Below are 16662 nucleotides of genomic sequence, written 5' to 3' on the forward strand. Positions count from 1 at the left end.
ACCTCCTTCGTCACCTTCTCAAAGAATTCAATAATGTTTGTGAGGCACGACCTGCCCTTCACAAAACTATGCTGACTATCCTTGATCACATTATTCCTATCCAGATGTTCATAAATCCTATCCCTTACAATTCTCTCTAAGATTTTGCCCACAACAGAAGTGAGACTCACCGGCCTATAGTTACCAGGGTTATCCCTACTCCCCTTCTTGAACAAGGGAACCACATTTGCCAGCCTCCAATCTTCTGGCACTAAAACCACCTTGGCATTCAGCAGCATCTGAGGCTTTACTGAAGTTTCTCTGGGATAGGCTTTTGCAATTCACGTGAAGGGTAAAAATCCAGGCTGAGAAGTTTTTTTTTAATAGTTCTGACAAGTCTACAACAATCTGAAACAAAAAAAACTGAAAGAATGTTCTGAAAAAAGCTCACTGGTCCCAAAATATTAACTCTTATTTCTCTCTGCAGATGCTGCCAGATCTGCTGAGATTTTCAAACAATTTCTAATTTTGTTCTACAAAGCATTTTACTCAACAATCATAGTTAAATTATGCCGTATCTGGAAATTCTATGTTCTTTTCCTCTGGTCAAATTTGTGCGGAATGCTTCAGGCCTAATGCCAGAATGATAACCCATCTGAATAGCCACAGTTTTGGTTTTGGTAGTGATTTTATTTTATTGGCAGGATTTCAAATATCAAGATTGAACTGGCTAAACTTACCAGTGAGGCATGGCCTGGAGTATTAGATGCGGAACGGGACAGGCTGATACTGATCAATGAGAAAGAAGAACTTTTGAAGGAGCTGCAGTTTATTAACCCTCGTAAATGGGCACACAGTGAAGTCGAACAGCTGGAGATAGAAAGGAAGCGATTGGCAGATGATCTTCAGGCTGCAAGGGACACACAAAGCAAAGCACTGACAGAAAGGTTTGTGACCAAGCTTCCTGAGATAAGTGCAGCAATATGAAAACATATCTTTTAATTTATGTATTTGCAAGCAAATATTTTTTATTTCCAAAGTGCACATGAAAATTGCTGACAAATTGACGAAATTACTTTGATTATCTCAAACTGTATGGAATAATAGAAGATCTGTGAACAGTCAAAACAAGTGAGGACATGTATCTGAATTGCCAAACAACTTGCTTATTCTCCTTTCACAGGATGTGGGTATCACTGGTTTTGCAATAATTTCTTGCATATCCTAATTGCCCTATGATGCCTCGCACTTGCTGTATTATTCGTCAAAAATAAGGAAGTAAAAAGACATTAGTTGAAATTTCTTTTCAGGATATGTACATCTCTATGACTCCATGAAGAAGTCATTTAAATTAAAGCCTGTATATTTTTGGTCAATAAATGATCATTGGTTTGGATTATCTTTAAGATGTGGCACAATAAAGGTGATATATACGTAAGAATGTGTCTGCGCTGTTAAAATAACAGCATTGAGAGTTGAAATGTGAAAATATATCTCAAAACCTCATTAGCAAAGAACCTGAAAACTGGGGAGAATTCTATAAGAATACTAGCAAGGACTATGACCCCTCGTTTCCAGACTTCACAAGCAAGAAATCCAGCTCTCAGCAACTACCCTAATACGTTTCTGAATAAATATATAATTACTGAGATCATCTCTCATTCTTGTAAACTCTAGGAAATATATACATTTAGTTCACTGAATTCTCCCACATCAGGAATCAGTCTAGTGAACAGTCAAGTGAATCTTTGTTGCACTCCTTTGACAGCAAGTGTATATCTTCCTAGCCACAGAGAAGGTTTAATGTTCCAATTCACAGTGGATACTTGAATGCCGGAATAAAATAATTCAAAGGAAAGAGGATTATGACTAATGAGTTGGTGATAATGTTATTTATTCTACAGATTGAAGATGCATAGCAGGAGAAACAACTTGTTGAGGGAGTTAGAAGAAGCAACACGTTTAGCCTCATCATTGCATTCGCAGCTACAAAGGTAAGCTGTTGCACAGGTTTAATGATTGAAATAATATGTGAATCAATGAATCATGTCAAATAACTGCTGCATTTAATTCTGTGTTTGGAAAATTATTTTGTAAGCTATGAATGTATGCTACTTTCATACATTTTAGAAACAATTATAACATAATCCACGTCATTTAAAATTAACTAACTAATTGTTTGGCACCTACTGTGTTTTAATTCTGTAGATTTAGATTTTTGTAATTAAGTCACATTTGCTATATTGATGTATTTCATAACATTTTTTGTCTTAGTCTCTCAACCAGCACTTTGTCACTATCATCTGGAAGTAGTAAAGGGTCATTGACGTCCAGCCATGGATCCCTTGCTGCATCAAGCCAAGGATCCTCAAGCTCTGTTAGCTTCACTGACCTCTATTATGATCATCCAGAACACACCGTAGACTCTGACTATCAGTATAAACTAGACATCTTGCTTCAAGAGGGCACTTCAGGCAACAGACCAGCGGGCTGCATAACTACCATTCATGAAAATGAAGTGGTCAGTTCTCGCAATGGTTCCTCTTACATAGATACTTGTGGAGCTTCAAGCAAGATTCAAGCGCGGAGGTCTTTGTCTGAGACTCCAAAATCTCTTTCTTCGCTATCACCTAGGTCTTCCTTGTCCTCCTTGTCACCACCTAGCTCTCCCTTGGTAATAGACCCTCATTTTATGGTTCCTTCAGGGGACCCCCTTTTGAACCATGTTGCTACAGACATTGAAGACACAGGACTGCTTGCTGATATTGCTAACTTCGGTTTACACACTGAAGATGATAATCAGATTTCTTCAAGATCTATACCACCAAATAAGGTTTTGTCACCCTCTTTAAATTTGGAAGCTGAAATTGGATCAGAATCAGGGCTTTGTAGCAATTCATCAAAAGCATTGAGTGAAGAATTTGGAATTTGTATAAAAAGCAATGAAAGAATAGAAGGTAAGATATTCAAATGCTATTTTCATGAAATGGCTATCATGAGTTAATACATGAAGAATTATTTTCTTGGCATTAAGGCTTGTGAGATGTTGTAAAGTGCAAATTTGTTTTTTCTATTTTAGCTGAATGTGCTGAGCATGTTTGAACATTTCAGAGCCTGAAATAATGGGGTCCATAAAACCTTTTTTTATTTTGATAAAGATAGACAGCTGTTGATACTATGAACCATTACTGTAAAAAAAAAATGAATAAGTCATCCATCATAGAGATATTCTGTATGGAAACAGACCCTTCGGTCCAACTTGTCCATGCTGACCAGACATACGAAATAAATCTAGTCCCATTTGCCAGCATTTGGTCAATATCCCTCTTAACCCTTCCTATTTATGTACCCATCCAGATATCTTTTAAATGTTGTAATTGTACCAGCCTTCACCACTTCTTCTATCAGCTCATTCTGTACATGCACCAGCCTCTGCGTGAAAAAGTTGTCCCTTAGGTCCATTTTAAATCTTGCTTCTCTCGCCTTAAACTTAACGCTCTCCAGTTTTGGACACCCCACCCTGGGGAAAAGACCTTGGCTATTTACTCTATCCATGCCCCTCATGATTTTATACACCTTGATAAGGCCAGCCCTCAGCTTCAATGCTCCAGGGAAAATAGCCCAAGTCTATTCAGCCTCTCCCTTTAGCTCAAACTTTCCAACCCTGGCAACGTCTTTGTGAATCTTTTCTGAACATTTTCAGTGTCACAACATCCTTCCTATAGCAGGGAGAACAGAATGGCATGCAGTATTCAAACAGTGGCCTAACCAATGTCCTGTACAGCTGCAACATGACTCCCCAACTCCTACACTTAAAGGTAAGCATATCAAGCACCTTCTTCACTATCCTATTTACCTGCGACTCCACTTTCATGGAGCAATGAACCTGCACTCCAAGGTCTCTTTGTGCAGCATTATTCCCCAGGACCTTACCATTGAGTGTATTAGTACTGCTCTGATTTGCCTTTACAAAATGCAGCACCTCATATTTATCTAAATTAAACTCCATCTGCCACTCTTCGGCCCATTGGCCTATCTGACCAAGATCTTTTTGGACACTAACATAACCTTCGCTGTCCACAACTCCTCCAATTTTGGTGTCATCTGCAAACTTACTAACTATACCCCTTTTGTTCACATCCAAATCATTTATGTAAATGACAAAAAGGAGCGGACCCAGCACCGATTCTTGTGGCAAACACTGGTCACAAGCTTCCAGTCTAAAAAGCAACTCTCCACCACCACCCCATGTCTTCTACCCTCGAGCAAGATCCTTTGAATAACGATCCAAATAGCTAGGTCTCCCTTTATTCCATATGATCTAACCTTGCTAACCAGTCTACCATGACAAATCTCCCAGAACGCCTTACTGAACTTCATAAGGGTCACATCCACTGCTCTGCCCTCAACAATTTGCTTTGTTATTTCTTCAAAATACTCATTCAAGTTCGTGAGACACGATTTCCCAAACACAAAGCCATGCTGACTATCCTTAATCAGTCCTTGCCTTCCTTAATACATGTAAATCCTATCCCTCAGGATTCCCTCCAACAACATGCTCACCACTGAAGCCAGGCTCACTGGTCTATAGTTCCCTGGCTTTTCTTTACTCCCTTCCTTAAATAGTGGCACCACGTTAAACAACATCCAGTCTTCCGGCACCTCACCTGCGGCTATCAATGAAACAAATATCTTAGCAAGTGGCCTAGCAATCACTTCCCTAGCTTCCCACAGAGTTCTAGGGTACACCTGATCAGGTCCTGGGGATTTATTCAACTTTTTGCATTTTAAGACATCCAGCACCACCTCAACTGTAATATGGACATTGTTCAAAATGTTGCTATTTATTTCTACATGTTCTATACCTTCCATATCCTCCTTCACAGTAAATACTGATGCAAAATACTCATTTAGTATCTAAATCCACTCCCTGAGCTTTTACATATGGATTCTGTTTGGTTCTATTTCTCGAAGCTATCTCAAGTCTCCTTTTTGACCTCCTGATTTCTCTCTTAAGTGTACTCCAACTGCCTTTATACTTTTCTAGGGAATTACTTGATTTCTGCTGTCTATACCTGACACATGCTTCCTTCTTAATCTTGACAAAAACCTCAATTTCTCTAGTCATCTAACATTCCCTACACCTACCAGACATGTACTTCCACCCTAATAGGAGCATACTGTCTGTAAACTCTCATTATCTCATTTTTGAAGGTGTACCTGTGAACATCCACCCCAATCAACACTTGAAAGTTCTTGCCTAATACAGTCAAAATGAGCTTTCCTCCAGTTTAAACTTCAATTCTTAAATCCGGTCTATTCTTTTCCAACACTATCTTAAAGCTAATATAATTATGGTCACTGGCCCCAAAGTGCTCCCCCACTGACACCTCAGCCACCTGCCCTCTCTTTCTCTTAAAGTAGGTCAAGTTGTTTTGAACCTTTCTGCCATTGGCAACTCACTGCTGAACGCTATCTATTGGCTAACATATGCTGCAAAATCCTAAGGGTTATTATGAATCGCAATGTGTGGAGTCGACACCTAATAATCTTACCAGTAACCTGATGGGAGGGAAATAGAGCAAGGTAACTGAAATACTAATAGAACTGTACAGATAGTTTCATTAGAACCGATAATATTACATAAGGTGGTTAGAATAAGGATTGGTTTCTTGAGACACAAGACCCAATCATTTTCAACCATCATAAAGTCAGAAATGGGGATGTTCACCAATGATTACCCAATGTTCAGCACCATTCGCGATTCCTCAGATACTGAAGCAGTCCATATTCAAATATAATAAAATCTGGAAAATGTCCAGGATTGAGCTGACAAGTGGCAAGTAATATTCGTGCCATACAAATGCCAGGCAATGACCATCTCCAATAGGAGGCAATCTAACCACTGCACCTTGACATTCAATGATGTTACCACTACCAAATCCCCACTGTCAATATCCCAAGGTTGCTATTGACCGGAACCTCACCTGGATTCGCCATATAAATGCAATGACTACAAAAGCAGGCTAGAGGCTAGGAATGTTGCAATGAATAACTTGCCTCTTAACTCCCCAAGCCTGCCCACCATCTACATGTGATAGAATATTGCCCATTTTCCAACAACACTCAAGAAGCATGACACCATCCAAGAAAAGCAGTCTACTTGATTGGCACCATATCCACAACTATCCACTCCTTCCACCACTGAAGCTCAGTAGCAGGAGTGTGTACCATCTTCAAGATGCACTGCAGAAATTCACTAAAGATCCTTTGATGCCATCTTTCAAACCCACAACTACTTCCATCTAGAAGAACAATGGTAGTAGATACATGAGGATACCACCATCTGCAAGTTCCCCTTCAAACCATTCAACATCCTGATTTGGAAATACATTGCCGTTCTTCACTGTTGCTGAATCAAAATCCAGGAATTCCTTCCCCAATGTCATTGTGGGTCTACCTACAGCACATGGGCTGCAGCGGTTCAAGAAGGAGGTTCACCACCACCATCTCAAGGGCGGTGAGGGATGGGCAATAAATGTTGGCCAGCCAGTGATGCCCACGTCCCATGAGGAAATAAAGAAAACTCCTTGAAAATTCTTTTGCTTTAGATAACTGATCTGATACACCATCTTCCTTTTTATCAAGTATGATTACAGTCACCAAATTATTTTCTTTTATCCTCTTCCTTGACTTTTATTTTGTTAAATGCCAGATGCTGTTTTTTAATGATATGTTTAAGTCATGCTTTTTAAATTAATGTTTGTGTGATGGGGCAATCTCAGCTCTCAGAGGAAGAATTATTTACTAAATGTTGTGAATTGGTTTGGTGTTTGTGAATTGGGCTTGAAATTCATGTCATATGAATGCCAGGCAATGACCATTTCCAGCAAGAGAGAATCGAGCTGTCACCCCTTGACATTCAATGACACTATCATTGCTGAATCTCCCACTATCAACATCCTTCATTTCTTGCTTATGACATGAGTAAAAAAACATTTTTTTTGTCTTTACTATTTTCAAGGGATGTATGCATCCAGCCTATGGAGGTGTTGAATTGTCAGAACTGCAGTTTTTCATATGATTTATTACAATACTAAATGGTCCTCTGCAGTGAGTGTAAAAAATAATCCCTGGTAGTATTTAAGTGGTTGGCTAATGTACAAGATCTATTAAGAGTTTACGATGTGGATTAGATTCTATCTATTACTGTCAATTTGTCATGTGATGTTATGTTATTAAGGTTAGTGCAATTAGGATTGCAAGACTTCTATTTTAATATGAAATATATGTAGGAAACAAAAGGAAAGTCTGCCCTCCGTTGTTGTATAATAGGTCATCAGTCTCATGGCTTATTTTGTGTACACTATTGTGCTTATTGGATGGCACAGTTGCTGGTAATCAGTTTGGTAGACCTTTTGTCTTTGTAACATCAACAACTGAGTTTATTCTGAAGAGGCCAACTCATTTGCTTCTCTCAAATCCTATAGCTTTTTGTAGAGTTGGTCTTAAAAAAACAACAGGAAGTGGGAAGGGAGGTAATTTGATGGAAATATTTTGCTTTGGAATGATACAATGTTTTAATTGGATTTGAAGCTTTTTCCTAAAGGACAAAAATTCCACCTGCATTCTAAATCTATGAGAAATTTAAAAAACTTCTGTAGTGTTGCTCTTACACAAAAACTTCTTTTGTTATAACAACAACATCATGTTTATTCTGACTTTGTAATTCTGTTCAGTCTTTATTTATATTCTACTGTTTCTCATGATCATTTTTATCTGTCTCCTATTTTTCCCTCCCTCACTGTCTCTTTTTGCATTTTCACTCTTTTTTCATAAATCTGCTCTACATTCTTTATTATTCAATATCTGCAGGACCCTCTGAACTCTTCCTTGAGAAATGTTCTCTCATATCCATCTCTTTTTAAAGTCCAGTATGCACTGTAATATGGTGGCAAGAATTAATGGATAGGAGCAGCTCAATGCCAATGGATATCTAAAATAAAGTCACAACTCTGGAGGAACTCAGCGGGTCTGGCAGCATCTGTGGAGAGAGAAACCATTATTGTTTGAATTTGACGTGACTTCTCCAGACCTGACTGGAGGTTCTGAAGAAGAGTCATATCAGACTCAAAATATCAATTCTGATTCTCTCTCCACAGATGCTGCCAGGTCTGATGAGTTTCTCCAGCATTTTCTACTTTTATTTACTGACTGGGATTTAAGTATCAAACTGGAGATGGGAGGGTGTGGTTGGATGAAAAGCGGCAATTATCATTTAGATATGGCAAAGCAAGGGCAAAAGATGTCATTGGCATTTGAGGAAACAGTCAGAAGATGCTTGGATCTGGAAAAGAGATTGGTTGGGTCATAAGGATTAATACCCATCAGCATGAGCAGACTTGAGAAATCTGGATTATGAGCAGTTGTGGGACTGGACAATGTGGTGAGAAGGTGACACTTGTGTGGAGATGAGGGTGATTTAAATGTGGAATGTGCAATGTCAGTGCTGGAACATAGGGAATATCTTGCTGCAATGCATGGGGTAAGTGGTGGAGTCTGACTTTAGATGACTACTAAGTGCTATTTCTGAAAAAAAAAATTGATTTGTGGTGTGTAAAGTAGCCTTTACTCAGCTGTTTACTGATATGAAATGCTATTTGATTTGTTGGCTTTTAATCAATTGGATACTTAAACAAACAAATGTGGTTAACTTGAGATTTCTTGTTTTATTTTATCAATATTTTATTTGAATCAGTTGAAATTTTTACCCCACAGAATCTAAAACTGTATGATCGATGCTTTCTCAAGTGCTCCATATAAATGGTCGATATATGACCTTCCAATGTATTGTTTTTAAAAATGGGCTTGCTCTTACCTTACACTATTAGGTAATCCGCATTGAATTATTGTTGCTTGGACAGACTTTCCTTTTTGGAATCTTTAAGACAGATTAGTTCATCAGGAAATGGAATAATTTTGCAATAGCTCGAGGGACCAAATGCCTGTGTTATGAAGATGTGGATATACTGTACCTTTAAGAGAGTTAAAAGCAACAGATCTACCTAACAGAACCAAGTGTTCTGAAAAGAAGTATAATGTAACATTTGGTCAAACAACTCGATTAGCTGATTGCGTGGAAATGACAAAACAGATTCGAATTAGGCCAACCAGTTTAAATTATATCCCAAAAAATACCAATCTCCAATCCAGTTTGAATTTAGTATATTGACAATCTTAAAGCCAATGACATAATCTGATGCTTTGGGGGGTATAAGACTGGAGAAAATTGAACAATTGAGAGGAGAACTGCCAAACACCAACATGTAAAAAGACTGCCCAAAAAATAGCTCTCTTAAAAGATACCTTTATCAATCAGTAACCAGTGAAGCAGAAATCCCCAAGAAGAAAAGAAGACCAGAGTTCAGAGAAAACGAAATCTGCCTGATTTTGAGATAAGAAGTTTTGTTCTGTAAATCATAATCTGGAGTTTTATCAGGCTAGTATTATAGAAGAGAAGATAACAAGTTAGAGTTAGCAATTGTAAATAGTTGTTAGTTAATTATTCTCTGTTATACTTTAAGAAATAAAGTTGCTAATTTTTACTTTAACTAGTTCTTAGCCTATCGAATTTTCACAGATTATTGTACGGGATAATTTTTTTCTGTATTGCTGGTTTTAAATTAAGCAGAAGAGTTTACCCAATGTTATAACAGTTTGGGTGCTCAGGTCCATGATTTGAACTGGTTTAGACATATTTGAATAGATTTTGGGGGTACAAAAATCCCCACCAGATTATTCGGTGACTTGTGGTTGATTAAATTAAAAGTGAGAGAAATGGCTCTTAAAATTGTGAAAAAGGTTCTGATATTTGAAGATGATTCTCAAATTTGCCAAGAAAGTTTAGAAGGAAAACAAAAGGCCATACTTTTAAAATTAGCAAATAAGTTAGATTTAGGTTTAACCAAGGACAAAAGTAAAGCTGAAATTGTAAGGGAATTACTCAAACACTTAGGTGTATCAGAGAAACCGACGAGTTGCAGTAGAGGTAGAAAAACTACAATTGAGGAAAATGGAGTTAGAAGATAAACAGAGAGAGAAGTTTCTTAGCTGAGCAAAGAGAGAGAGATGAAAAGGAGGGAGCCAAAAAAAGAGGGAGAATTTGAACTTGAGAAGTTGCGACTTCGTCAGCAAAGTCAATTTTATCAGAATGGAGATTAAAAGAGAAGGTGGTGATATATATAAAAATGTCAAAACTCCGCCACATTTTGATGAGAAAAATGTTGAAGCCTTCTTTATTTCATTTGAAAAATTGGCTATGCAGATGGAGTGGTCCGAGATTTATGGGTAATGCTAATTCAGAATAAACTGGTAGGCAGAGCGAGTGAGGTATTTGCCGCACATTCAGATAAGGTGTTAAGAGATTATCAAGAGGTTAAACAGGCTATTTTAAGTGCTTATGTATTGCTATCAAAGCATATCGACGGTGGTTCAGAAACACAAAGAAAGAACCAGGTCAGACTTATGTTGAATTCAAAAGAATTAAATATAGTCATTTTGATCAATGGGTACTTGGTTTGAAAATAGATAAGACCTTTGAAGCTCTAAGAGAGATTATTCTGCTGGAGGAGTTTAAAAACTCACTTCCAGGCATGGTAAGAATTTACATGGAGGAACAGAAAGTTCAGGAAGTGAGAAGGGCAGCAAAATTAGCAGATGAGTACATGTTAGTGCATAAGACAAGCTTCCGGCCAGAACTTTGTCCTGTGAAGGATAGAAGTTGGGAGAAGGGGAGATCCTGCACTACGAAACCAAGAGTAGAGAGCACTGGTAAGAATTTACCACAAGATAAAAAAGAAGCCCAAGAGAGTGGAAAGGAGGTGAAAGGCCTCAAGTGTTTCCATTGTGGTAAAGTGGGACACATAAAGTCACAGTGCTGGTCATTAAAGAAAGGTGCTGTGGGAAAAGATGTGGTTAAAGATGCTAAGCTGGAGGCATTAGTGAAGGTAGCAAAAGAGACCCCAAAAAGAGCTGAGGAGCTGCAGGAGAGTGCACAGCCTAGGCAGGGGTTGGGTATGGAGTTAGTACCTGATCTCTATAAAGAATTCACCTCTGTGGGTGAAGTTTACTCAGAAAGAACTGGGGGAGAAGGACAAGAAGTTACAATTTTTAGCGATACAGGATCTAACCAGTTGCTGATAGTAAGAGATGAGCGAATATGCAGTCTTTCTGATCTGTTACCCGAGAGTGTGGTAATTTGCGGGATAGATGGACAGAAATTTAGTGTTCCCCTATGTAAAATCAAGTTGGAGTACCAACTTGAGCCTGGGGAAGTTACAGTGGGAGTGATTGACAGAGTGTCAGTTTCAGGAATTCAGTTTGTTCTTGGAAATGATTTGGCTGGATCCAAAGTGGGTGTAACACCCCATGTTGTGGAGAAGCCCAAGGAAGACCGAGAAACTGAGGAGTTAAAACAGAAATATCCTGGTATTTTCCCAGACTGTGTGGTAACCAGATCCCATTATCATAAGTCATAGTACAAAGCGAAAAGTGAAGAGAAAGACAAAGGAGTTGATGTTCAGTTAGCGGATACCCTGATTGATGTAATGATGCAGGAAAAACTTGAATAGGCAGAAGGCAGACAGAAGTGTTTACTCCTGAGAGACTTGCAACAGAAAGACAATAAAAGATATATATGTAGAAAAGGAGGCAGAGAACATTCCAGAGTGTTATTATCTGAAAGATAGAATCCTAAGGCAGAAATGGAGACCTTGGAAGGTTAGTGCAGATGAGAAATGGGCCGAAGTGCACTAGATTGTGTTGCCGGTAGCATACAGACAGGAGGTGTAACAGGTCGCACGTGAACTACCTGTAAGAGGACATCTAGGGGTGCAAAAGACTCAGGCAAAGGTACAAAAATATTTTTATTGGCCTGGAATGCACAAGGATGTGGTTAGCTTCTGCGTGTCATACATGCTAAATGTTAGGTAAGCCACAGGCTGTAATAAAACCAGCACCTTTGTTTCCAGTTCCCAGATTTGAAGAACCTTTCATACAGGTTTAATTGATTGTGTCGTGCCCTCCCGAGAACTAAAAGTGAGAACCAGTACTTGTTAACCATAATGGATTTCCGGAGGCAATTCCATTACGGAGTATCAAAGTAAAAAGGGTAGTAGAGGAGTTAGTACCTTTCTTCACACAGTATGGACGACCCAGAGAGATTCAGTTGGACCGAGGGTCAAATTTTACTGCTCGGCTGTTTAAGGAGGTTATGGATAGCTCAGGTACACTGCACTTTAAATTCAGTGCGTACCATCCTGAATCCCACGGAGCTTCAGAAAGGTGGCATCAGATCTTGAAGGCCATGTTGAGAGCACACTGTCAGGACTACGCGAATGATTGGGATAGAGGAATCCCCTTCGTATTGTTTGCCATTAGAGATGCCCCAAATGAATCTGCTCAGTTTACTCCCTTTGAGTTAGTTTCGGTCACTAAGTGAGGGGCCCTTTGGTCCTGTCAATTTATCTTTAATTTCAAAGTTGGAGATCCCACACTTAGATTATGTATCGGAGGCGAGGGAGAAACTAAATAGAGTAGGTGAGTGAGCTAAACAGCAGTATAGAATGAAGCAGGCATATAAAAGCTTTGAGATTCAGGCATTTTCCTGAGGGGGTGACATGTTAGTACTGTTTGATAGGAGATCCCTTCAAAGCCAGGTTTAGTGGCCCCTATCAAATTGAGAAAAGGTTGAGTCAGGTGAACTATTTAGTAAGGATGCCAGATAGGAAAAAAAAGTATTGAGCATGTTGAAACTGGATTCTACTAGAGAGAAAGAACTGGAGAAACAGGTGTTAGTTACTGCCCCACAGAGTGAGGAATCAAATCCAAATGATGTGGATTTTGATGAGTCTCAAAACAGATTAAAAAATGAAGAAGTCCTTGAGGAGTGGGATGGGTTAGTAAGCTATCTGTCTCAGAAGCACAGAATGCGGTTGAAAGATTTGTTACTGCATTATAAAGACGTATGTAAGAATCAGATGGGGAGGACTAATGCTATTGTACATGAAGTAGATGTAGGGAATACTGCCGACAACACCCCTTTCGGCTTTATCCTTTCAAAGCCAGACAGATCCAGATGGAGGTGGAGTCCATGTTCAACGAGGACTTCATCGAACCAAGCTGGACTGAGTGGAGTTGCCGATCATCTTAGTTCCCAAACCCGAGGGGATTCAGCAAATCAGTTAACGGGGCCACTACTGAAGTTTGGAACAAACTTGCGATAGAATCTGCTGAATGCCAAGAATCAAAGCACCTCTTGTTTCGAGGTTGGTCGTGGAAATTCCTCAATGGCCTTAGTCTTGGTATTCTGGGGGTCAACCTTCCATGACCGATGTTATGTCTCAAGAACGTCACCTCTGCTTTTGAGAATTCCGTTTTATTAAGTTTATCACCAGTTTTGCTTCTTGTAGTCATTCAAAGAGCTCATTTATGGAATGAGCTGCCAGAGGCATCTGGATGGGTACATAAATAAGAAGGGTTTAGAGGGATAGGGGCCAAGTATTGGCAAATAGGACTAGTTAGTTTTGAATGTCTGGTCGGCCAAGTTGGACTGAAGGGTCTGTTTCCGAGCTGTATAGCTTTATGATTCTTGTATCTAAATGTGGCATTCAGTTAGAATTAGCTTTCATGATGGAGAATCTATTTGTAGGTTCCGTCAACAAGCAAATATGGTCTTGCAAATGATTTATTATTTTATCTATGTTGTTATCTATTTCTGTCACATGTGTTCCAAAATGTTAAAGAAATTGTGAGAGAGGTGATGGCATAATGGTATTGTCACTGGACCATTAGTTCAGAATTCCGGACTTAGTTCAAATATGGACAAAAAAGCCATATTCAAGAGGGGAATTAAAGGTGACTTTAATGCTGCATACAACCTGAATATGACATCAGGAAAGGTGAGCAAAACTGCATGAAATGGAAATCAGGCAGAAGCTCTCCACTATTTGCAGTTAAAACTGACAAAAATGAAAATGGTTGCTTCTTTTGGAAGATAATCATCTCAGTCGCAGGATAATGTCCTAACCTCATCCATCTTTGGCTGCTTCATCAAAGGCTATCCTTTCTTTATAAGGTCAGAAGTGGGGATGTTTGCTGATTGTGCAATGTTCAACACAATTTGTGTCCAGATGATGAAGCATCTGTACTCAATTGCAGGAAGACTTGGTCAACATCCAAACTTGGATTTGGACTGACAAATGGCAAATAACATGCGCACCGCACACACGCGAGGCAATGACCATCTCCTGGGAGAGAGGATCTAGCCATTGCTCCTGACCTTCAGTTGAATTAGCATCGCTACATTCCTGATCACCAATATCCTGAGAATACCATTGACCAGACGTGGAACAGCTTTATAAATGCTCTGGCTGCAAGAGTAGGTCAAAGACTGGGAATTTTGTGGTGAGTATCTTGTGTCCTGACACCGCAAGCCACCTCTTAAAGGCATTTGTATGAAGTGTGATACAGTGCTCTCCACTTGTCTGGATGAATGCAGCTCTGATAGCAAGAAGCTGAACACTATCCAGGATGAAGCAGCCTGCTTGATTGACATCATGTTTAATACTTTTCAACTTTCACTCCATGAAAATTACACAATGGCACTTGTGTGTGTCATCTACAAGATGCACTGAAGCAATTCACCAGGACTCCTTCAGCAGTACTTTCCAAATCCATGACTTCTATTATCTAGAAAGATAAGGACAGAAGATGCATGGAATCACCACCATCTGCAAATGCTGCTTCAAATTGCTCACATTCCTGGTTTGGAACTATTAGTGGAATCTTATTGGCGTCTGAGTGACTTGGTCTGTGGCGAAATGTGTGGCAGAATTGGACAACATCTGCAGCAAGGCCCATCTCACTCCATAAGGAGCAAGTTGAAATTCATGCGAGGCAGCTGACAGATGTTATTTGATGGTCTTTATTGGTTAAAAATCATTGGGCCTCCGATATCGTCCTGAGGAACTCCTGCAGTAATGTCCTAGAGCTGAGATTTTATTTCTGCGACAGCCATTGTTGTTTGCTCAAGCTAAATATGACTCCAAACAATGGAGAAATTTTCTTCAATTATGTTGAGACTCCTCGATACCATATTCAATCAAGTGCTATCATTGTACTAAGTGCAGTCATTCTCATCTTCCCTCTTGAATTCATATCTTTTGTTCATGTTTGGACCAAGTCTATAATAGGTTGATTACCTGAGTGTCCCTGACAAAAGTCAAACTGAACAGTGATGGTTAAGTTATTGCTATGTAAGTGCCATTTGATGGCACTATCTACACCTTCCATAGCATTAGTGATGATTGAGAGTAGGTTATCTGGGTAGTAAATGGCCAGATTTAAATTGTCCTATTTTTATGGACAGAGCAGACCTTGACAATTTTGACACAAGATACCAGCAATGTATCTGTACTGGAATATTATTATTCGGGACAAAGTTAATTCTGGAGCTCCAGTCTTCAATACTACTGTCATGACGTTTTCGGTATCTATAATATTTTGTGTACCCAATTGTTGATTTATTTCTTGATTTTAGTCACATCGAGCGATTTCAGCTGATTGAAAATTGGTGTCTGTGATGTCGAGGCCCTCAGAAGGAAATCGAGATAAATCTCGACTTCACCCCGTGGCACTTCTGATTGAAAACTAAATACAAATATTTTAGCTTAGCCTTCTGCAATGATATACTGAGTTTCTTCTTCATTGTAGATTTTGTTTTTGGAGCTCCCTGCTCCAATTGGTTAATTTTCCAACATTCTGAACTGGATGTGGAGGATTGCATAGCATGGAATAGATCCATTAATTGTGGTACTGTTTAGGTCAGTATAGTATGTTGCTTTTCCTAAGTTTCTTGTTGATCTTCTAATCATCTTCTTCCGTCAGGGCAACCAGCTAGATTAGTAGTAGTACCACCCAGTACATGTTGATGGATGGCTTCTGTCACTGTGTGTCTTGGTTACCATCTGTGTTTCTCCCTAGTGATGTGTGCTGATTCATTAGTTGAAGGAGGATGGTGGGTGGCAAACAACAGAAGATTTCATTGCCCAGTTTGACCTAGTGCCACGGTGCTCTCTGAGATCCAGTGGCAATATTGATGACTCCCAATGCAACTCCCCCCTGACTGTCTGCCTTTGTGTTGCCATCTTTGGCAGGCTTTTCCACTTGGTGGACAGAACATACTCAGGATGATGATGAAAGAATCTGGGTCAGTGGTTGTAAGGTTTTGGTATATACGACTGTCAGCCTGCTGTTTGATTAGTTTGTGGGGCATCTATTCCAATGTTTGACTTTGATTGTAGCCTTCAAGATTGTAAACTTTTGCGTTTAGTGTTCAGGAGTGTATATATACAGCATCATCCTTTCACTTCTCTCCGATGTTGATGAATGTAGTGTGCCATACAAATTAGGACCATGAATAAGTCACTTAGCCCCTTTAGCTCACTTCATCATTCATTAAGATTGTGACTAATCTGACTACTCGACATTTCCACCTAACCCCAATAACATCCCCTTTTTTTTAGATTAGATTTACAGTGTGGAAACAGGCCCTTCAGCCCAACAAGTCCACACCGACCCGCCGAAGCGCAACCCACCCATACCACCCATACTACCCCTTACCTA

At 39.4% G+C, this 16662-nt stretch overlaps 1 protein-coding gene across 1 annotated transcript in view; it reads left to right on the forward strand.

Moving 5' to 3' along the window:
- Window positions 1–16662, forward strand: part of LOC122556531 (protein KIBRA-like) — a 143776-nt gene that overhangs the window by 78005 nt on the left and 49109 nt on the right. The window contains exons 9-11 of the mRNA XM_043703296.1: window positions 684–926; window positions 1884–1973; window positions 2254–2936. Of these exons, the coding sequence (XP_043559231.1) occupies window positions 684–926; window positions 1884–1973; window positions 2254–2936 (1016 nt within the window). The remainder of the gene's footprint in view (window positions 1–683; window positions 927–1883; window positions 1974–2253; window positions 2937–16662) is intronic.

The sequence above is a fragment of the Chiloscyllium plagiosum genome, chromosome 14, assembly GCF_004010195.1.
Source record: "Chiloscyllium plagiosum isolate BGI_BamShark_2017 chromosome 14, ASM401019v2, whole genome shotgun sequence".
Lineage (NCBI taxonomy): Eukaryota > Metazoa > Chordata > Chondrichthyes > Orectolobiformes > Hemiscylliidae > Chiloscyllium > Chiloscyllium plagiosum.